This window comes from Haliotis rufescens, unplaced genomic scaffold (genome assembly GCF_023055435.1).
Source record: "Haliotis rufescens isolate VD_foot unplaced genomic scaffold, xgHalRufe1.0.p SCAF_15, whole genome shotgun sequence".
Classification (NCBI taxonomy): Eukaryota; Metazoa; Mollusca; class Gastropoda; order Lepetellida; family Haliotidae; genus Haliotis; species Haliotis rufescens.
The window spans coordinates 9,301,111-9,324,260 of NW_025963835.1; the positions used below are offsets into that span (position 1 = coordinate 9,301,111).

General features: G+C 38.5%; 1 protein-coding gene across 2 annotated transcripts in view; it reads left to right on the plus strand.

The window, feature by feature from the left end:
• Positions 1 to 23,150, plus strand: part of LOC124147155 (ataxin-2-like protein) — a 154,755-nt gene that overhangs the window by 94,927 nt on the left and 36,678 nt on the right. For both annotated transcript variants that reach the window (XM_046517765.1, XM_046517766.1), the window contains exons 12-15: positions 2,132 to 2,229; positions 10,845 to 10,905; positions 15,147 to 15,309; positions 20,472 to 20,632. In XM_046517765.1, coding sequence (XP_046373721.1) covers positions 2,132 to 2,229; positions 10,845 to 10,905; positions 15,147 to 15,309; positions 20,472 to 20,632 — 483 coding nt within the window. The remainder of the gene's footprint in view (positions 1 to 2,131; positions 2,230 to 10,844; positions 10,906 to 15,146; positions 15,310 to 20,471; positions 20,633 to 23,150) is intronic.

Sequence of the window (23,150 nt, forward strand, 5' to 3'; positions counted from 1 at the left end):
CTAACAGTAACCGAACCTCTCAACAAAATGTAGGAGGTCTCTTTTATGGGTGGCCATTTGGTTTAAAAATACAAAGTTGAAAAAAAGGACAAAAGTACACAATAAAGGTCAAATATTACGAATAAAGAACAAAATGTTACTGATAAAGGTCAAAATACCAGATAATGAGACGCCTGTTAAACAAATATAAAGTTGAAATAAAGGTCCTAAGTATGCAATATTAATAGTCAAATGTTAGGGAAAGACATCATAAGAAAAGAAAGAACAATGTGTACGAAAGAACATGAGTGAGCACGAAAGGACAATTACAATAAAGTATGTCAGTGAGCATGAAAGGACGATTACAATAAAGTATGTCAGTGAGCATGAAAAGATGATTACAATAAAGAACGTGAGTGAGCATGAAAGGACGATTACAATAAAGTATGTTAGTGAGCATGAAAGGACGATTACAATAAAGTATGTTAATGAGCATGAAAGGACGATTACAATAAAGATTGTCAGTCAGCATGAAAGGACGATTACAATAAAGTATGTCAGTGAGCATGAAAGGACGATTACAATAAAGTATGTCAGTGAGCATGAAAAGATGATTACAATAAAGAACGTGAGTGAGCATGAAAGGACGATTACAATAAAGTATGTTAGTGAGCATGAAAGGACGATTACAATAAAGTATGTTAATGAGCATGAAAGGACGATAACAATAAAGATTGTCAGTCAGCATGAAAGGACGATTACAATAAAGAATGTCAGTTAGCATGAAAGGTCGAATACAATAAAGAATGTCAGTGAGCATGAAAGGATGATTACAATTAAGTATGTCAGTGAGCATGAAAGGACGATTACAATAAAGTATGTCAGTTAGCATGAAAGGACTATTACAAAAAAGTATGTCAGTGAGCATGAAAGGACCTTGACAAAAAATATTTAAAAAATATATCATCATTAGGATAAATAACTTACCATAAATAAAGAAAATCAATTTTACCCTATGACGCCAGCGTTCATTTTCAAACCTGATTTATTTCGCTTGTTTACATCCAGACCGTTAATATTTGTGACAAAGACAAGTTGTAAGTTGTTGCCGAAATGTACGCATAATTCGGAGATAGATGTATCGCAGCTGTGTGTGAAATATATGTGATGTTATAGACGTCTCATAACCGGCATACGTGAAACGTGACTTTGTAAACACTATCCAATATGACAGAAAGTTCGTTTCGGCTTTCGTGTTTGCTTATTTTCTAAAACATTTTTAACTATTCTAGGGTTAATAAAAACTGGCACATATATATGTGTGACGTCAGACGGAGAGTGCATGAGAATTGACATAATACATTGTGCTCCTCGGCATGTATGCAGTTATCATATACACAGCGGAACAAGCCGATTAAACTCGGAATGTTTTACAAATTGCAGCGCCATCTGGCGTTCTATATTGTCAACATCCTTTCGTGCTCACTGACGTTCTTTATTGTAAATGTCCTTTCGTGCTCACTGACGTTCTTTATTGTAAATGTCCTTTCGTGCTCACTGACATTCTTTATTTACCACAGAAAGGGAAACTATAGTTTGATTTCAGTTGACAATGCTCATTATCAAGTAATATGTTCATGTTATTAATTATTCTCACTGGAATCAGATTTTTACAATATCAGTCTTGTTGAGGGTCATGGTTTTCAGTGCCTTGGGGTACCGATCTCATTCAAGTCATTTCCATTCTTTATGGAGTTTTTCCATGATCTACTGATTAGTTCTGAAGTTGTTATTAAGATGAAAGCTTCAATGGGTTTTCTTTCAAGATCGTCACAGAATATGTGACCTACACATTTTAGAAATCACAAGGTGCAGCAAAAAGCTTGATCTTTGTGTGAATGAAACTGGCTGTGAGATAAAAATGTAAGGCCAACGGCTTTCTTGTTTTCCTTAAGTTTTAACATGTCAACTAATTACAAATGCATGTTTTTGAAATAGCAGGTTTTTTTATTAGAGTATTGATGCTTACTCTTCATATAAGATTGGCTGTCTTCCTAATTGCATTGAAACATAGCATACAAGTTCCTATGCGAAGACAGGAAAAGGACTTAAGACCATACAGCTAGATCATCACAACTTTTTCTCCTTACAGTTGACAGAAGAACTAAAAGAAAAAAGAGCATCCGAGAAAAGTGACGAGAAACATCCAGAGGATGAAACAAAAGATGACCTCAAGCCAAATATTGCTGAGTAAGTTTGAAATAGAATGAGTTTTTTGTTGTCTGTTGTTTAGTTGGTGATATAGTTGAGGAATCACATCAACTATGACTGAGCTATCATTTACGTCTGGTTCTAGTCCTGTCCTAGGCATTTGGGAGTTGTGATGGCTCCCCATACCATAACGCTTCTGCTCACGAACTGAAGACGTTGAGTGATGCAAGTGTCACTAAAATTTTATCCTTGATGCCTGGAGGCCCTTTCATGACCATCAGTGCTGTCCATGTGTGAACAGTATACTGTCCCAGTATTACAAGGTAGACAGAATTGTATGGATAACAACTTCTTTAATACTGTAAAAAGCGACATTTCGGTATAGATCCTTATACCGTTGTCCTGCTTGACAACGGTATAAGGATCTATACCGAAATGTCGCTTTTTACAGTATTAAAGAAGTTGTTATCCATTAAATTGTGTCTACCTTGTCATCCGTCCACTTCTAAGTATTGCCTATCAAACAAATTGTCTCAGTATTGTCTTCTGAAGACCTGTAAAGATCCGAGGTAGAATAGGTCTTCAGCAACCCATGCTTGCCGTAAAAGGTGACTATGCTTTTCGTAAGAGGCGACTAACAGGATTGGGTGGTCAGGCTTGATGACTTTGTTGATGCATGTCATTGTATCCCAATTGCATGGATCAATGCTCATGATGTCAATCACTGGATTGTCTGGTCCAGACTCAATTATTTACAGTTCGCCGTCAAAATATTGCTGAGAGAGGCGTTTAACAACAATCAATCAATCTGAACCTCATGCTGTTTACACCAAGCTAGGCATGCCTGACAATGACAAGGAAGCATGGAAAGGACAACTCCATTCATTCATATAACTATAGTTAATCTGTCATGCTACGAGGGCTGGCTGAAAAGTTCTAAGCCTATTTGGGATATCTCAATCGATTGAAACAAACTTTTGCCACCAACAAGTACAATCATTTAATGAATCATAGACATAAGAACTGCAGCTGTAGTGTTATTATTATCCCCCGCCACGAAGTCCGTCCTTCCATCCATCCGTCCTTCCATCCTTCCGTCCGTCCGTCACATTTCGTTTCCGGAGCAGATCTTGAAAACTGTACCATATTTCTTCACCAAACTTGGCACATAGATAGGTCTAGTGGTGAACTGGTGCCTTTTGAGAGTTTGGGATTTTTCAACAACAAAAATTTTCGAGTTTCCATGGCAGCGACTTTGATTAAGACTGAAAATGGCGGTAGTCTTTGTTTCCGGAGCAGATCTTGAAAACCGTACCATATTTCTTCACCAAACTTGGCACATAGATAGATCTAGTGGTGAACTGGTGCCTTTTGATACTTTGGGATTTAAAATTTTTTATTTTTCGAGATTCCATGGCAACAACTTTGAATTAGACTGAAAATGGCGGTAGTCCTCATTTCCGGAGCAAATCTTGAAAGCCGTACTATATTTCTTCACCAAACTTGGCACATAATGTCTTCTCACAGTATTGAATACATTTCCTTTCTTTTTGGTAAGTTCTGCATTGCTTGAGTGTATGTTCCTCCAAAAGTGTCATGGACACAGTTGTTGCATTCACTGACTAACTTCATGCAGAAACACAACTCACTACAAATACAACAGTGTAACTGATCTTAAACCTACTCAACTGTATAAACACTATATATTCTTGTCAACCATACTCTGTACTTCACTTGTTTGATAATGGTGTCAGAACCTTCACCGAAACCATCGCTCCTAATTGTAATAAAGAAGTTGTCGTCCATATGTCTCATCCTTACTCATTACAAATTCAGTTACATATTCTATCATTAACTGCAGATGGAAAAACAACACCAGTAATAACTTTTTTTAGTGCTGCAATTAGGCCATTTACATTGCACACAACCCGACATGTCATATTGGCAGGGGATGTGAGTATTTCATGCTTGTTGTCTTTGTATCAGACCATCTTGTGAACCTACCCACTGAAATCACCAGAAATGGACAAAACTGGCTATAGGGCAGTCATCAAGTACCTGCAGCTGAAAGGGCTAACTCCAACACAGATACATGCTGACATGGTCTCCACTTTAGGGGATGATGCCCCTTCCTGTTCCACTGTAAAGAAGTGGGCTGCGGAATTCAAGTGTGGCAGAGAGAGACTTGACGATGACCCTCGTCCAGGAAGGCTCTCAACAGCAACCATTCCGGAAAACATTACCCGCGTGCATGACATGGTGATGGCTGATCGACGATTGACCGCTCGACATATTGCCAGTGTTGTGGGCATCTCTCATGAGAGGGTTGAGCACATTATCACCAACGAGTTGGGAATGACAAAAGTTTCTGCAAGATGGGTGCCAAAGCTCTTGACAGCGGATCAGAAACGTGTCAGATTCCTGACGTTCCGTGACAATTTATGCTGTTTTGAAGTAGATCCTGATGATTTTTTGGCACGATTTGTAACCATGGATGAGACCTGGATTCATCACTTTCAACCAGAAACCAACATTCAGTCTAAACAATGGAAGCATCCGGAATCACCAGCCCCCCAAAAAGCCAAGTCGGTTCATTCTGCTGGAAAGGTGATGGCTTCAGTCTTTTGGGATTCCAAGGGTATTCTGCTGATTGACTATCTTGAAAAAGGCCAGACTATCAATGGAAGATATTATGCTGACCTACTGAGACAGTTGTGTGAAGCTATCAAAGCTAAGCGACTGGGAATGCTCACTAAAGGAGTCCTGTTCCACCAAGACAATGCTCCTGTTCACAAATCGGTGGTTGCCATGTCAGCGATCCATGATTGTGGCTTCAAACTCATTGACCATCCCCCTTATTCACCCGATTTGGCACCGTCAGACTTCCACCTGTTTCCCAAAATGAAAAAGGAACTAGCCGGTCGCCATTTTCCTAGTAATGATGACGTCATTTCTGCTGTGAATGACTTTTTCAGGGTGGCTGAAGAAAATTTCTTCTTGACTGGCATCCAGGCCTTGCAGCATCGCTGGCAAAAGTGTGTAAACCTGGAAGGGTACTATGTGGAGAAATAAATGAAAACCATTGACTTGGTACGGGTCTTTCACAGTTAGGCTTAGACCTTTTCAGCCAGCCCTCGTAAATGAAAAGATCAGGTTTTCCTTAACTTTACTTATTTGTATAAATAAGTATGTACATTGATCCTCTTCAAGTCTTTGACATTGTCGTTTTATCCGACATCATGCACACATATCACCATTTTGTGGATGCCTCATTTCAAGGGTGTGGAGCACATCTATACAGATATGACAGCAGTAGGTGTGTGGTCAGACAAGTTAAAGGAGATGCAGGTAAATCAGACAGTTATTCTTGCCTCATCTTGCCTCATCTCCTCAGATTGGCCCAAACAACTGCAAAGTGGCCCAACAGCCTACACGATGAGGCTGGATATTGTAATTGATATCTTTTCCTGCCATAAGTGTGCCTCGCTCTGATATTGCAGTTGACAACATCAGCTGTCTGTCAAAAGAGTCAAACATGTCCCAAATGACACAGCTTTACTGAAAAATGTCATGTTTCTTGCCAAAGTAGGTTGATTTTTTTAAATATTTGATAAGAAATTAGGTCTTGTTTGGCTGAAATATTCTTTCCATAGTTGGACAGTTAATCCTTGCATCCAGACATTTGATGCATTGGGACATGGGCAAAACAATGCTGATGTACCTTCATCAATGTCAGTTTCATAATCACACAAGGGACAGTGATGATTTCCACTTGACTGTCTCTTTTTCCCCTTAAGTTTTAACCATCATGGACTTAAAGCGTTTATATTGGCAACAACGTAACAAGACCGACACGAGCAACTGTAAGACATTAGAAGGATATCTTTACCATTTACTGAAAAGTATGAACTAAAGTTAAGCCCTTTCGTTTGGATGATAGTATTTGTCTTTATCATGATTACGGGGCATGGGTGACCCAGTCTTCTAAGGAGCCGCGATTCGCTGTCCAGAGCTGCATCCTATGATTGTGGGTTCGAATCCCGGTTCACCGTGATTATGTTTCTAGGTTTGTCAGCACCATACCTGTGCTCGTGGGTTTCATCGAAGTGGTAAACGTCTGAGACCTGCATCACATCCTCCCAATTAAGCTGATATGCCGTGATATAACTAGAATACTGTTAAAAGCGAAATTTAAACCGAACTCACTCACTCACTCTTTCATGATAATTAGAATTGGCAGACAATGTTCCAAGTTGCAGCCAGACTTGACAAGGGTCACAAGGCAATGCCATCATCATCACACATTATTTTAATTTGCAGGTCAATTTGTTTCCTTATTTGAAAATGTATCTTAAGTGGTAGTGCTCAAACCTTTGTCAGTAGCTTTCGTTTCATTAATATTATAGTTTATGGGAGCAATATAATACACAAACACAGAACAGAAAACAGACGGATAATCACTGATGCAAAGAACTTTACCATGGTCAAAGCAAAAAGTGCTTTCAACAAGCAGCTCAAGCGGGCAGTCTAAGTAGACGATGTTGCCAATCATAGTGCTGTCATGTGATCAAAACCGATATCAACTTGGGGTTTGCAAACGTTTACTTTATCTTATTAAAAGAAATTATCTAGAACATTTTGAAATATTTACTGTATTTTCGTGAGTAAAGTGCACACTTTTTTTTACAATAAACACAGCTGTGTGGAATGGGGGCGCATTGTACACGCCATTACTGTGAGCATGTAACACCAGAAATACCATGTCAACAAATCCATACTGAAGTATGCAAATTAGACCCGCCAGACGTCCAATTTTGACAGGACACCACCATCAAGCACGTCTACAGTGGTGCAGACAGTGTCCACGCTGGACGGCCATGCAGTGGGGACAAGTTTTTTCACTGATGAGTCTCGTTTTCACCTCAGCCACAGCGATAGACGGATTCGAGTGTACTGATGTTGAGGTGAACATTACGTCATTCATTGTGTCATGGAAGAAGATTGGTTCAGGGGCGGCAGCGTTATGGTATGGGGTAGGATTACAGCAAGACAGAGGACCCGTTTGATAGTGGTAGAGGGAAATCTCAATGGACGAGATCATCTACCGCGACAAGATCCATCGGCCCAATTGTTCTACCGTGTTGCGTCGTCATTGCCCAGGCATTACCTTTCAACATGACAACGCCCGGCCTCATATTGCTCGACTTGTTCAGGATCCTCTTCAACAAAACAACGTGTATGTCATTCGCTGGCCAACTCGCTCCTCTGATCTCTTGACCAATCAAGCACATGTGGGATGAGATGGATCGGCGCCTTCGACGTCAACCACGTGTTCCACAGACACCCTGGAACTTCGAAACATGCTCCAGCAGATATGGACAGATATCCCACAGGACTTTGTGCGACGCCTGGTCCATTCCATGAGACGAAGATGTGTTGCTGCATCGCAACCAGAGGTGGACACACACGCTATTGATTTGTAAATTGACATTTTGACATGGTCATGTTTTTTTATATGAAATCACGCATTTTCCGGAAGTCAGTATGGCAAATTAAACCATTTGAACACTTACAGGAGTCTTTTATCTGTTGCAAACTGAAATTGTTTCAGATTTGGTAAAAAACATAACTTTGCATTAAATCTTATTCAATGTCGCAGGAACTTTTGTTGTTCAGTATATATCATTGGGTGTGTCTTGACCAAAACACCGGTAGATTCCAAGAAAACATGTGTACAGCTAATTGCTTGCGAGAAAATTCACGGGGTAATTTTAATTCCTGGATGTAAAACAATGCCTAGCAGAACAAAAAATACAATTTAATCGGTAAATCAACATGTCTGGTGATTATTATTTTTATCTGAAATTTCAAATTTTTACTGACAAAGTTTCTTATCACCCGTTCGTTTACTGGAATTTGCTGAAGGGATACGATGTAATTTTTTTCTGCATATAGTATTTTTTTTCTTTTTACTGAATCAGCTAGAGGGGAGTGTGCACTTATACTTGGGTGTGCACTATACTCAAGAAAATACGGTATCTATCAGTAGCGTATAGGGAAATATCTGAAAAACATAATAAGCAAGATCAGTCTTATTGTTAATGTCTGAGATAAAAGGAACCGTTTGTATAAGACACACACACACACACCCACCCACCCACCCACACCCCGCATGCTGCTTTTTATAGATTTCGTTTCCGGAGCATATCTCATAAACCGTTCTATATTTTTTCATGAAACTTTGCAGGTCTGTCAGGTACATGCTGAACTGGTGCCTTTTGCTATTGAGAAATTTTAGAAATTTTTATTTTTTACGTTTCCATGGCAACAAGATGGACTTAGGTTCCAAACTCATCTTTTTTTACAATTTCCATGACAAATTTAGGGTTTGTTTAGATTTAATTATGTCATAAATTCTGCAACAGGGGCGGGGGATATAGCCACGTTAGAGGCAAACTCTTGTTTTACCTGTGTTAGAGATTCTGCCCTACAGATTGTAGCACTTAAGCTTTACTCTTTCTGTCATTGAACAATCTCCAAGTGTCAATAGCAAATCATTCTTGTCAGATTGTATGTCGTTTGTCTAAATGTCTAAAACTGCCCATATATTGCTTACTCCGTCTCTTTCATGACCTGATCATGTGCACTGGTGACCAATGATTGTTAAGAACAGTCACCCACCATTTGAGATAGATAGAACCCACATTTTTTCTGTCGAGTTTGGCTACTATAACGGCACCCTCACACCAAACAGAATCAACCTAATATGTCAACACAGTTTTTGGCTGATTTCCTGTTCTATTTATGGAATTCTAAACAACTATGGGGAGGTACACTTTGCTAGCTGCCTGAAGGCCTAACAAGATCAGCAAGGCACTGGAAATCACTGCTGTCAGTAAAGATTTCCAACAAGAGGATCAACACTTGATCAAACTGTTCATGATAGCTTTGGTCACAGTGTTTATGATTGTTGTTATCCATGCATTTGATGTCACTCTAGTCACCTTTGGCAGGGGCAATTCAGAGTACACCAATAAAGTACACCATCTTGGGACAACAGGACATGGAGCTTTTGTCCTTTTGTCCTGTTTGGGTTCTTAAAAAATGAAATACTTCTCGCTTCACAGCTTTTTCATGGGCAGCATCAATGATTGTTCTTACCTGTTTCCTGATCTAGCATGATGGAAGTATGCAAGAAAAATTTATTCTTATAGTAATGGGCGACAATATTGAGGCATATCAACAAGCGCCACATACTCAGAAACTATGTCAAATAGAGGTTTGACTTCTACTCTGGAATTCAACAAAAAATGCATTGTGACTGAAATAAAAAGTTTTTTGTTTGGCAAACAAACTCCATCTTCGCTGACTTCTACTTTTGAGATTATTCTGTGGAGGATGTCATCTTTATAAACAAGACCTTGAGTTTTGGCTCCAAAACTTGCCAACCTCAGGTAACAACATTAATCCTGCTTCATGCCTTTCCATAACTTTAATGATGGTTGAGGATTCTGCTTCGATGGTCCTGCAATTTTATTCAGTTGCTTTCTTGAGCCTCTCACAGTAGGAGCAATATAGTTTCCTGTTTGGTTTCCGACTAAAGTTATGCAGGACACACTAATGTTCTGGTACATTAAGTTCAGCCAGTTCTCCATCAACAAGACATTATAGTTGATGCTACAGGACTAAGTCCAGTCTATGGGTCTGGCAACAGTCACTCAGATAGGTGGATGCCTGATGTGCTGTGAGATAATTGTATATTTCACAGGATAGTAACTATTTTAGAAAAATGATTTTTGAATATTATATACTTATGCTGTCTTGACAAGGATACGGCCCACCAGGCCTCCCCACATCCTGTTCACATCTTTCTTGGCTTTATGCAGCAAGAGGGTATTCAAGGGAAGGCAACTCTGTCATGTGGCCATCTGTGATGCTTTCAAGCAACCGTTTGTTTTTTCACTCAATGTTAAGGATATCAAAGATAAGAAGCATATTGCATCCTATCATAGCAGGGTTATTATATAACATATGAAATACACACATTTTGATTAACATATTGTTTTGTTTTTAATTTAAAAGAAAACAAATTATTTAGAGTTTCAGTGATAAAACTGAATCTTTGTGTAAATGATTATGTAGTTTCTTGTTACATTTATTGTTTCAGAATAAGTTTTGGTGATTATTACAAATAAATAAACTAACATCAGTATTTTGTATTGGAGTATCAATGTTGACAGTAACTTATGATACGAATTGTTTGATCGGCATTACTTAGAAGTTGACTGATGACAAAGTGGACACAATTTATGGATAACAACTTCTTTTATACTGTTAAAAGCGACGTTTTGGTATAGATCCTTATACCGAAACGTCGCTTTTTACAGTATTAAAAAAGTTGTTATCCATAAATTGTCCACTTTGTCAACTTATGATACGTGGCATACTTTCATGACATCAACTGGTGGTTACATATTCAGGTAAGCTACAGTGCTGTAGCAATTTATATGCTAATTCATGTGGTCTAGTTAAGAAAATAGGGAGGACCTCTGTATCACCTGATAATGTGTGGTGCAAAATATCCTTGTGATGTTCTGCGTTGTGTAATGTCATTTGAAAAATAATGTTTCAACTAAACATTGATGTCATTTCAGACGGTCCAAACTGAATCCAATGGCTAGAGAATTTTTTCCAACAGGTCAATCAAGATCACAGGTAATTCTTGCACTGACAAATGTATTCCTGCGTGGACATAATCAAATAATATTACAAAATCATTGAATTATGACATTGGAAATTGCATTTTTTTAAATTATTTAAAAGTACTAAGTCAGCCATTTTCTAAACAAATCTTCAGCTAACGGACAAAAGTCCACATGCAGGTTGCAGTGTCTCATCTGTTCATCCATCCATCCATTGTAAACTTTGTGAAGGGTCATGAAATGGGACTGCTTTAAGTTTTTGTGAGTATATGACCTTCATAGCCAGTGATTTTTCAATTGATATGACAGGTTACCTTCCATAGACTTCCAAATGGCCCTGAGAATTGATGGTTTTTTCCATGTCATAATAATTGCAAACTGTACTTTTTGAATAGTCAATGGTCAAGGTCAGTGTTATCAACAATGTCATTGATGCCTACCTCTTTAGGCATGAAAACTTCATATTGATAATTGCATGTTTCTTTACAAATTATACCACATCTAATGTCAATTGCATTTATGTCGAATATCAAGGTCACTTGAGATGTAATCCAGTGTTCCTGTTTACTGGTATTTACCAGTTTTTTTACGGGGGAAATTAGGCTTGGACCGGTAATCTGTGTGACCGCCAGTCCCTGTGGACCGGCAAATAAAGTATCTTATTAATCTGTGATATTCATATAAGTATATTTTTTTAACGAAGTCAGCTTGTCTGTTACCATCAGAGTTTCCCCTCGTCAATTTTTAGTGCAAGGAAATGACATTTTGCTTTGCTTCAAGGTTTAAAATATTTGTAGGGACTTCATCTTGAAATATCAAAAAAAAAGATAAGATAATTGTGACTGAACTTTGTGTGAATAATGTGTAGATCTAACTAAGCTACTTCAGAGATGACATCATTGCATTGAATATGATGTTGAAAGAATTATAACCAGGTAATTTTCATGCGTTTTGTTATTTGTTGAAAGTTGGGACTGACAAATATAAGGGGGGACTGGTAATTTTTAGAGTTAGCAGTCCAACAGGACTGGCAGTTTCAAGAGCCAGCGGGAACACTGTAATTTGGGGCCATGGGTTGCCCAGTCGTCAAAGGCGCCACACATTGCTGTGGAAAGTTGTGTCCCTTTGGCACACAAGAAACCTATGATTGTAGGTTCGAACCCTGGTTTGCCCCAATTATGTTTTGAGGGGGGATTGTCAGCACCATACCTGTGCCTGTTGGTTTTATCAAAGTGAAAAAATTGAACGTCTGAGACCTACATCACTTGGGGCTTTCCCCCCACATAAAGCTGACACGCCAAGATATTTCTGAAATGCTGTTGAACACAACTCAATCATCAGACATAATTATGCTGTCCTATGGAAATGGGGATGCTTTAAGGTTTGTATGAATTTGACAGGACAGATTGCCAGGAACAGAATGTTCCCTATAAAGGTCATTTGTAATGTATGTTTCTCCATGATCACAAAAAATGCCCAAATCCTCCAGGAAATCTTTCTTCTATTACATTACTGCCATTAATCCTGTAAATCTTCAGATTTTCAACAAACGTCCTTGTCACTGTCAACTATCTTCAAACAATTTTTCAAGAAATAGTATGTTGTTGCCCAAAGGGTTTTTGGCATGCGCAAGGTGGGAAACCTCACTTCTTTCAAGTGCTCCCGTACGGTTTCTGTGGTGGCTACTGTGCACCTTTGTTTAAGTAATTGTTTGTGCGAGGTGAGACACCATTCTCCAGAATACAGTAGTCGGAACAATCCAGGAGGTTTGTCCTGTCACATCCGATCAAGGCTCAACACTTCTTTAATGAGAAGCTAGACAAGGTCCTTGAAGAAGTTTTCCAAAACACCACAGAAAGGTTTCAGGATTCCACCATCAACGTGACACTTAATGCTCATAGTTCAGCATTATAGAACAAGAGACGCCAAGAATAGACCAGGGAGAAAAAGAGAAAGTTTATCCCATCAGGGAAGGAGTCCTTCCAGGCTAGCTGATGTAAGGACAGACCTACACTCCCCCCTCAGCACTGAAGCAAGGAATAGCTCTAAACATTTGGAGCAGAAAGGTAGAGGAGGTGGCCATAGAGGCAGGACCTGCGCAAGAGAAAGAGCTGATCATCATCTCTGTCTGGAAATCACTTATCTGGGATCAAAACCCATAGACCCGGCTATGTTTACAGACAGTAGATTCTCAACTACCAGGCTTGAACCTAATGCCATTCCTGTGATTAGTTTTTTGTCATATGCTGAAAATTGGAAGCATATCACGACTGACGACTGATTTCTTGAAGTTGTAAGAGAGGTAAATGTTGCATTCCCATCAGCAGCCAGACGGCCAAAGATTTTGTCTGGAATGGACCAAGTAGGCCATTCGGGAATTAAGACAGATCTCGACTTGGGCTTCTATTTCCAGAATTCATGGTACTGGAGAAGAATACGACAGACATGCATATGATTAAAGATCTAAAAGTTTCTTTTCTCCAATTTTCCTAGTTCCAGGCAGGACACTACAGACATGAGGACAGCACAGCAAAGAATTTCTGATATGACCGAAATTTTAGATGGAATGAGTATGAACATTTTGTTTTGCACTTGGCTCGGGACTGGGAATTGGACAACCAGTCTAGATCTGGACTCTAGGAAATATCTGATTTACAGTCAACAATCTCTTCTATGAGTTTCTGGTACTTCCATTTGGGACTTCAATCACTCCATGGCTGATCTCTGAAGTGAGAGATTAGTCCAACAATACTCAACGATGGTTGATGTCCTTCATAGGGAACCCGACATCTTTACATCACATGACTTACAGAGGAAGACTTTTCCAGTCAACATTGAATGAGGATCTCAAATGGATGGACTTGTCGAAAAAACACCAGGGATGCCATTCCATTTGTGCTTCCAGCTCCTGACTCATCCAACTCATTGTTAGAAACATCTTTTTTTCCTATCGTCAATCCTGGTGGCCCCAAACAAAACCACAGTTGTGGCCTACGTCCAGAAACACCTCACATGGACTTGTTTGACATATGACTCCTCTTTGACACATTATCCATGGGCTTGACAGGGTTGCTTGCGTTACACCCTTCAACGAGGTCTCTCCTGAGGAAGATAGAGATCATGGGCTGCGTGGTCATCCTCACAGCAGAAGTATGGCCAGCTCTGCCATGGTTTCCCAGACCGTTACTCATGAACAAATCAATCAAGTTACCAGAACAAGAAGATTTTTTTGGTCCAACCTGATCAAATGTAATGTACAATCTTCATCTTCACGCATAAGGTTACTCCAAAGCTGCCTTGGAAGCATTGACACAATGTTGGAGACCATCTTCATGAGCCATCTACAACAAAAGACAGGACAAGTTCTGTCAATGGCAAAGTCACAGTACCATCGGCCTGCCCAAACCTCAGTTCTTCAACATGATGGACTGTCTATACATTCTGTCCTTATCAGACTTATCAGGGTGTAAAGACCTAACTGACTTTCCCAAAATGGAACCAATCGGTCATTTTGTCTACCCTTTTGGAAGAGCCATACAAACTGTTGGCACTTGCTAATTCACTGCAAAAGACCAGGAAGAATGCTTTTCTACCAGCCATGGTTACCAGAGCAACCAGTCTTGGAGCACCATGCTTCAACCTCTCAAGCTCACACACATAAGCATCCAAACCTTCTTTGTTGCCAAGAATCAATCCATGACCCTGAACTCAACAAAGGCTTAGAAATGCCAGATAGTCATCTCTGTCCTGTTAGTGTGCCTTGATTTTTACCTGTCACAGACACGACCACATAGGAGGCACCGGAAATGTCTTTTCACATCGTCAGATAAAGGTAGTAGCCTGATGGCTTAAAACTATGGTCTTAGGCAGTTTTCTACAATTCAGTATCAGTGGAATAGGTGGTCACCAGCTGTCAATGAAGATCCAAATCACATTTTCAAGCGTCTGCTTCCTCATACAACCAGTCTTACAGCCTAGACGATGTAGCCCAGACAAAGCAGAATTTGAGTGAGTGAAAAAACACACGCACAAGCACACAGCAATCCCATCTGAGTCTTGTATAGCAAGATATTATTACTTGCATGACTAATTGTGGACAGTTTAAAGGAATTCTGTTGAAATTCTGAATACTTTGTATGGTGTGATATCAACCTAATTACAGGATTTCTGGCCGTGATAGCATTCTGTGAATTATTAACATTGATTTCTACCATTGAGGCATTAAAATATTTTTTCTATTTTCTTCCATTGTAGAAGCCAGTGCCCCAAACACCTACCCCACCAAGGCCTCAAACTCAGAGTCCTGTTGTACAGCCCATTGTGCCTATGTATAGTTCATTGATACTCCCAAGTAACATGGTGCCTGTAGGACCGCCTCAGACAGCTCAAACCCAAGGAAATAGATATCCAAAAAGAGGTATGTTTCAGACAGAATTAGAACATTCAATCTGTATTTCAGCATGGGACAACTTGTTCAGATCAGAAAAGCTTATGCATATGTGTTACAATCATCATCTGCTTTATTAGATGACATATTGGGGGATCCGGGGTAGAATAGGTGTTCAGCAACCCATGCTTGACGTAAAAGGCGACTATGCTTGTCGTAACAACGGGATCGGGTGGTCAGGCTCGCTGACTTGGTTGATGCATGTCATCGGTCCCAATTGCGTGGATCGATGCTCATGATGTAAATCACCGGATTGTCTGGTCCAGACTCAATTATAGTCGTCATATAGCAGGAATATTGCTGAGAGCGGGGTTAAACAACAAACAATCAAAGACATATTGGGTTCATGATTGGCAAAGTTATCAAAGGCAAACATAGTTTTAACAGGTTTTGATTGTATTATTTCAAATAATTTATTTATATTGACAACGATGAACAAGGTTGTTTTCAATTACTGATTTCTGGTCAGCAACAATGCTTTCACTCCTTTTTTTACATTTTAAATTTTTTTGTAAACCAAGTTTAAGAACAAATCTGGCCTTAGCTTTGTTATATGACATCCGTCTAAAAACTATACTTTACAGTTGACACAATTTATGGATAACAACGTCTTCATTTTACTGGAAAGGCAGCGTTTCAGTATAAATCATAATACCATTGTCAAGCAAGGCATGCCTTTTTGTGAAGAAGAGGATAATGTTTCTCCTGGTAAAACAGTAAACAAATATATATATTCTGGCCATTACTGGCCTATGAGACACCATTCACCGCAAAGCATTAATTAACATTAACATGTTGTTATTATATACTCATATAATGTCATATATAGCACAGAATATATAATCAGTACAAAGGCAAAAATCCAAACATACCCACGTGGCCAGCCTACACACAGAAGCCTGCTTAAGCAACACCTCCAACCAAACCCACATCCACTCTCCCACACCCACATGCAAGCATACACATGCACCATCCTACATGCACACACCACCCCAACATACATGCATGCATGCATACATACATACATACATACATACACACACACACACACACACACACACACATACATCCTACGTGTACAAACCCAAACTCGCATGCATGTACGCACACACACACACACACACATACGTATAAGCCACCACCCATCCACCACACACACACACACACTCAAGCATACACACGCACCATCCTGCGTGCACACACCTCTATACTTCATACTTCAGTACAGATTTCTTAACAAGGTATATCCAGTGTCATGTGCTCGCGCTAACGTCTTTCTGTTGGAGGGGGGATCAACCTCTTCTTCCCTGTTGACCCCTTCGCCGCGAATAGCTGCAAAATTGCTGATGCGGCGTTAAGCAATATTCACTCACTCACCCTGTTGACCCCTGTTGAAACCCTCCTAATTCTAGCATGAAAAACCTCCCTTTTAGTCTGGCAGAATGTTGACATGGCCTTGCAATTTAGGTCCCACGGTTGTTTTTGCATGATTTCATTTGGTCACACACTGCATATGAATAAACTAATGGATGCCACTTTGGCACCCTTGAGGGTTTTGAAAGAAATAGGTTTTAAATTGGCCCAATTTTCACATGCAGCTTCACATGCAACACATAATGATCTTTTCAGAGTATATAGATGTTAAATACACTTGATATACAACATATATGTTTAAAACTTTTGGTCATACATGTGGCAGAAGTTCTTTTAGGTATTAAAACATAGGAGGGAATTACAATTTTCTAAACCTTTCATCCATACGAAATGTAATAAATACCATTTTACTGTTGAATTGTGAATTATCAATGTATTACAGTAGATAAAAAGGAAAAATAGTACCTACCAATCAAATCCTTTCAATCTATTTCACTAATCAGTTTAGATACAAAAATAAAATAAAATCTCTTCCTTATTTGCATAGTCAATAATTGTGAATTATCAATGTATTACAGTAGATAAAGGGGGAAAATAGTATCTACAAATCAAATCCTTTCAATCTATTTCACTAATCAGTTTAGATACAAAAATAAAATAAAATCTCTTCCTTACTTGCATTGTGTCAATAGCAACCCAATGGCAGTGTGATTAGTGGTTTGGAAAGTAGTTTATACAGGTTTCATCAAACTATCAATTCATGTGAATGGAGACATTTTTTCCATGAGATATTTTGCATATTGTTTGCAAACATGAATATGTTAATGTATATATAGACAGAATATATAGACAATTTCGACGACAAATGAAGTTTAATGCAGCTTTTGATAGCATTGATATGCTTAGCCTAGCAGACAACACTTCACTAGTTTGCATTTTGATCTGAATTATTTTTCCCACTCATCTCTCATTCAATTTCTCTGCATAACTGCAATGTTTATGTCATAAATCAGTTGGACAACAAAAATGTCTTACCATTGTGCCATATTATTTGTGCAAATGAGGTAGAAAATGAGTAACTATCGTGAACAGTTTGTACAGGAAGTACTAATTGTTAAGGTATAAGGACAAGTAGTAATTTGCCATTTTTAAGGGGTTTACTATATGTTATCATTATAAGGACTAGTGGACTAAAAATGTTAGTTTCTACTGCTGATTTTGTGATATCTCTGCAGATATATTTTCCTCAAGTATTTCTGCACATATATGTCCGGTGCAGGGATTGACTTAGGCCAACTTAGACTTGTCGTAGATATCGCATCTACATTCAATCAGTGCAATTGAAAATCGTGTACATATTTCAATAGTTTTATCTACATTGACACTCTCATTTTCACCTACAAAAATAAAAAATGTCCTAATGCTTGAATAAAATTATCTACCGTACCTAAAAATGTCAATAAAACAACGTACTCGTTAGTCTATTCAATCGTCAAAAGTTGTCAATGGAAACAGTGATTTGAATACTCGCAACACTGCATGCTAATTTCTTACTGTGCAAAACCAATTCCAAAATCAGTGCATGGAGCTTTGCATCAGCTGTGGAGCAAGCAACGTTTTTTTATCCCTTATTGGCAAAACGAGTGTTAGTTTGTACAATAAATACACTTTGGTAGCACACGAAAATCCTATTACGTGATCTACAACACCAAGTTAGTAAAATTATTTTTAAAAACTTAAATCTAGTAGAAATCAAGAGAGGGAATGGCAATCATGGGTAAAAACATGAGCAAATTTTGATTTTGGAATGACAACAAAACAAAAACTAAATGAATATGCCAACAACTCTTTCTCCATAATAATATACAAATTTCAGATCACAAACGATCGTATTTTAATGAGATTCACCTAGTCTTTAGATAGGACGGCATTCGAGTTTTCATGTACATAGTAACATACCCTAGGGCAAGAATGGTCACTGAGCGTGAATTATGATTTTTTAACTATTTCTAGTATCCAAACAGCAAGTTGGATTTAGATTTTTTAGAATATACTACGATACGTTTTACTTCCAGAGTTGTCTATAAAACTTGAAAACTGTGACTTATCTTTCAAATGTAATTCATAAACATTGTGAATGTCAACAGTCGTCTCAACTACAGGTGACATTTCTGGCTGCTGCACATGGCCAACACGCTGCCTTCTGCAGGAAATAAATGACTTAATTGTTGCAAATTTAACAAAAGGGTGAACCTGGAGCAATAGTTGTCATATACTGAACTGTAACTTCTAATTAATTGAAAAGTCCCTATTATCGTGATAAGATTTAATTAGACACAACACAGACGGAAATAAGACAGCAAAATTGACGAAAGCACTGGAATGTAAGTAATGTAACAAACTGTCGCTTTTTCATTTCATCATTTTGAATATACTAAGTTATGATTTAAACCACAGGAACTCATTATTGGACAGTAAAGAAAAATATATACCCCCCTATATATGTAAGTAGGGGGTATATAGAGGTTATCACGCGAGTGTGTTTGGGGGATGGTAAATATCCTGTATTAGGAATAAACATTGTATTTAGCAAGCCTTGGCGAAAGGGAAGCTACTCTAACCCTAGTCTATGAGACGTCACGGCCACGGTCAGACGTTGTTGACAGTCTGTCCTGTCATAACGTTACGAAATGCACTCGGGTGTACACACAGCGACAAAACGAAACGAGGTAACAATTCAAACATACTTCAGCCAAATCCAACTATTTTATTTTGTGGAAAAGGTTCCAAGCCGCAGAGGCCTACAAACACAGATATGGCTAATGATCCTGCTTGGCTAGGACTAGTGCCCTCACAAAATTGTTTCGCAATTTATGTCTCCAAAGTTGCCCAAACTTGTAAAATGCCTTAGCTACGTCACAGCTAGACACTGATTTTCAGTATTTTAGACTGTTCTCTTGATAATGATAGCAATTATCCCAGTAGTTTCTCCAGATTCCCGATGGTTAATTCTGACTTGATCGCTGAATGTGACAAGGGTGACGCCATGTTTGTTTGCAAACAGTGAAAGTAGTCCCTTCCTGACCTTTGATATTTGCATCTCTATCCGCATATGACCCCAACAGATATCATTTTTATCCGTTGGCTTTATCCTGCCGAGAAACCTACTCATTATATGATAAATATTTTTATTTACTGACCATTAATGAATTCCTGTGATCAAAACACACATTGTCGAAATTTGATAACCGCAGATTGTTGTCTCCTGCATGACAACGAAATGAACACCTGATGGTCATAAACATGCCTCTTAAACAATTTGTGATTGTCCTCACAAATAAATCCCCATAAAGTCAACAATGAACAGAAATACATAAATACATAAATATTAGTGTAATTTCTTCTAAAGTAGACAATCAACAGAAATATAAGTACAAATGTAATGTTTTGTTAATACTAATGCTGATATTTATAAATATGCTCAGTGGAATAATTTATGTTCTAAAATAGGATATCCGAGGATATATCCATATGATCTTGTAACATTAATTGCAACAGTATTCCAGTCACAAGTACCGAAAATCAAATACAGTTTCCACTGTGTGAAGCCAAAATATCTCTGAAAATTAGCAAAATCTCACCACACGCCCAAAAATCTCATTGCTTTTGGACCAGGGGAGATTTTCTCTCATTGGTAAAAAATTCCAGGATAATCCCTGCCGATGCACCTGAATGCTCAGTGGTTCTTTATTTTTCAGCTGTTGTATCTGTACAGCCAAGACAAGACTTCTCAGCTGCGGCTCAACATGCAACTGGCCAACCCCTCTTAGCAAATGCAACTGTGCAAACACAACAGTACCTTCCGTATCCTATCATGCAGTCTGCCGTCATGCACCAACAAACTGCAGCAGGTTATCAGGTAATGAGTTCCCACACCCTTTCTAGCTCACCTTCACATCGACAATGTGAGGTACCGTACGGTGACATTTGCCAATATACTGGCAAGTGAACAATCCCAATTAGCACCCCTTCTGATTGATCAGTGTACACAAGATTTATTTCTTTGTACATGATACGCACTCGTGTGTTATATGCACCCTTAATTATGGGCAATTGAATTGTGGGAAAATATATGTCATATATATATGTGTGTGTGTGTGTGTGTGTGTGTATGTATATATATATATATATATATATATATATATATATATATAACACATTTCAGGCTGTCAGCATGAACAACGAAATTTATGATCTTTCAACTGTTTTTTTCACCAAAATAAATTCTAATAAGAGCCCCCTATTTCTAATTTTAAGAGAGCCCAAGGCGCTTATTACGTTGAATATGGTATATGGATTTGGTTCAGGTTTTGTGCCAAGATGTCTTTGCTAATTCAACACCAGTCAACCAGAAGTGTTTACTGTTGTGACACCGAGTTTCCAGAGACTCTTGTGTGATAGATGAAGCCTACATTTATCAAGGAAACTATCTGCTTCCAAAACATCGTTGCTGCTTCATCAGTGTTCGCGGTAGGTTTTTGTACAGTGAGTGCAGAAATGAAAAAATAAAGTTTCAATTCAAATATTTCGCGTGTGAAGTTTTTATTTCAATAAAATCAGTACTAGTACAGCTGATAATTATGACCAAGCTTTAACTTACGGTCCAGTTATGATATAATGAAGGTTCAATCATTAATAAAATAAATATGACTGTTGTTAGCACATGCCCATTTGGGTGTGGAAGTTTTCTTCTGTCGCTTTGTTTATGATCGTTCGTATTACCGACTATTACTTGTAAGCTGGGCTCTGATTGGATGAAACGAACGACTTCCGGGGAATTCCATCGATAGTAACGAATGACATCCTGTGTCTGAGATTAGTTATTCCGTTGCCCAAAAACCATATATGGAAATATAAAGGACGCGATTTAAAGCGCCATCTGGCCACATTCTATTTTTAGCAATGGGAATTTCCAGGTTTTGATTTATTTTCGTCTGAACATCGTAAGCAGGCTATCAGCTTTGAATAGTTTTATATTTTATGGTATTAATACAAAATTAAGTATATCACAATCTGTGCGTTCAAAACCAGCATGCAAAATATTTTTTGCTTGTTTATATGATTTTAATGGGTGAAAAACACAGGTTTCTGCATTAACGCGAACACTGTTCTTGTTATACACCAGGTCCAGGTATATTAAAGGTCTAATCCTACTGTTCATAAATATGAGACTGCCTCTGTAGTGTAATGGTAGAGTGTCCGCCCGGAGAGCAGAAGGTCCGGGGTTCGATCCCCAGCCGCGTCATACCAAAAGACGTTAAAAGATGGTACTTGTTGTTACCCTGTCTGGCGCGCGGCATGAAGGGGCTAAAACAAGGACTGGTCGGCTCGGAGTCAGTATACTGTGTCTAAGTGGGGTATTCATGTTAAACTGCGTCATGGTATCTCAGTGTGCTAGCACTATAAATCTGCATCAGTCCGGACTAGTACAAGCAACGCACATACACATGCATGCACGTTGCTATATAAGTGCAATAATCTTGGACGCGACGTTAAACCCCATTTCACCTCACCTCACCTCACCTCACCTCACCTCACTTCACCTCACCTTCATAAATATGAAAGTTATATTGATCTCATTATAGATGATCATGAGCTTTCCTCTGAGTAACATGAGAAAATGCCAGGAAATTCATCTGTTTTCGAAGCTCTGTGAAAAACATGTATGTCGATTTGTTCGATGTTTGGCATCATTGGAAAGCTTATGTTATATGTAACCTCCTCTGGAGTACCTTCGTAGCCTTAACATACAATTTTTATACAAAATGTCGGGGTATATAGTTATACCAAGGTTCCGTCCGTCCGAAAACTTTGTCCGCGGGATTTCTCTTAAACTATTCAGTGGATTCATCTCGAACTTAGTACATATAATCTGTCATGGGAGGGGTGCAGTCAAAAGAAAAAAAATGTTTTTATTAATTTTCCATTTTTTTAATGAATTTTTCAAACCCTAACGTCCATCTGAAAACTTTGTCCGTGCGATATTTCTTAAACTATTCAGTGGATTCATCTCAAACTTAGTACATATAATCTGTCATATTGAAGGGTGCAGTGAAAAGAAAAAAAATCTTTTATTAATTTTCCAGTTCAAAAAAATTCAAACCCTAACCCTATCCTTGCTATTTAATTTGAAACCACTGACACACTAGGCGGGTCGGGGGTATTAGTGGTAATAATGACGTTGAACTTAATAAACAGGCCTATGTCAAGGGATGCTGTCTGTTAGATATATATATATATATACCAATATGTAAAAATTGTTTTTCAATCAAGACAATTCTATGGTGATATCTGAAGCTTCAAAATTCATTTAAGGATTGACTGTGTATTTTTTTCTGTTCATTGAGGTATGGGGGGCACGGGTGGCCCAGTCGTCT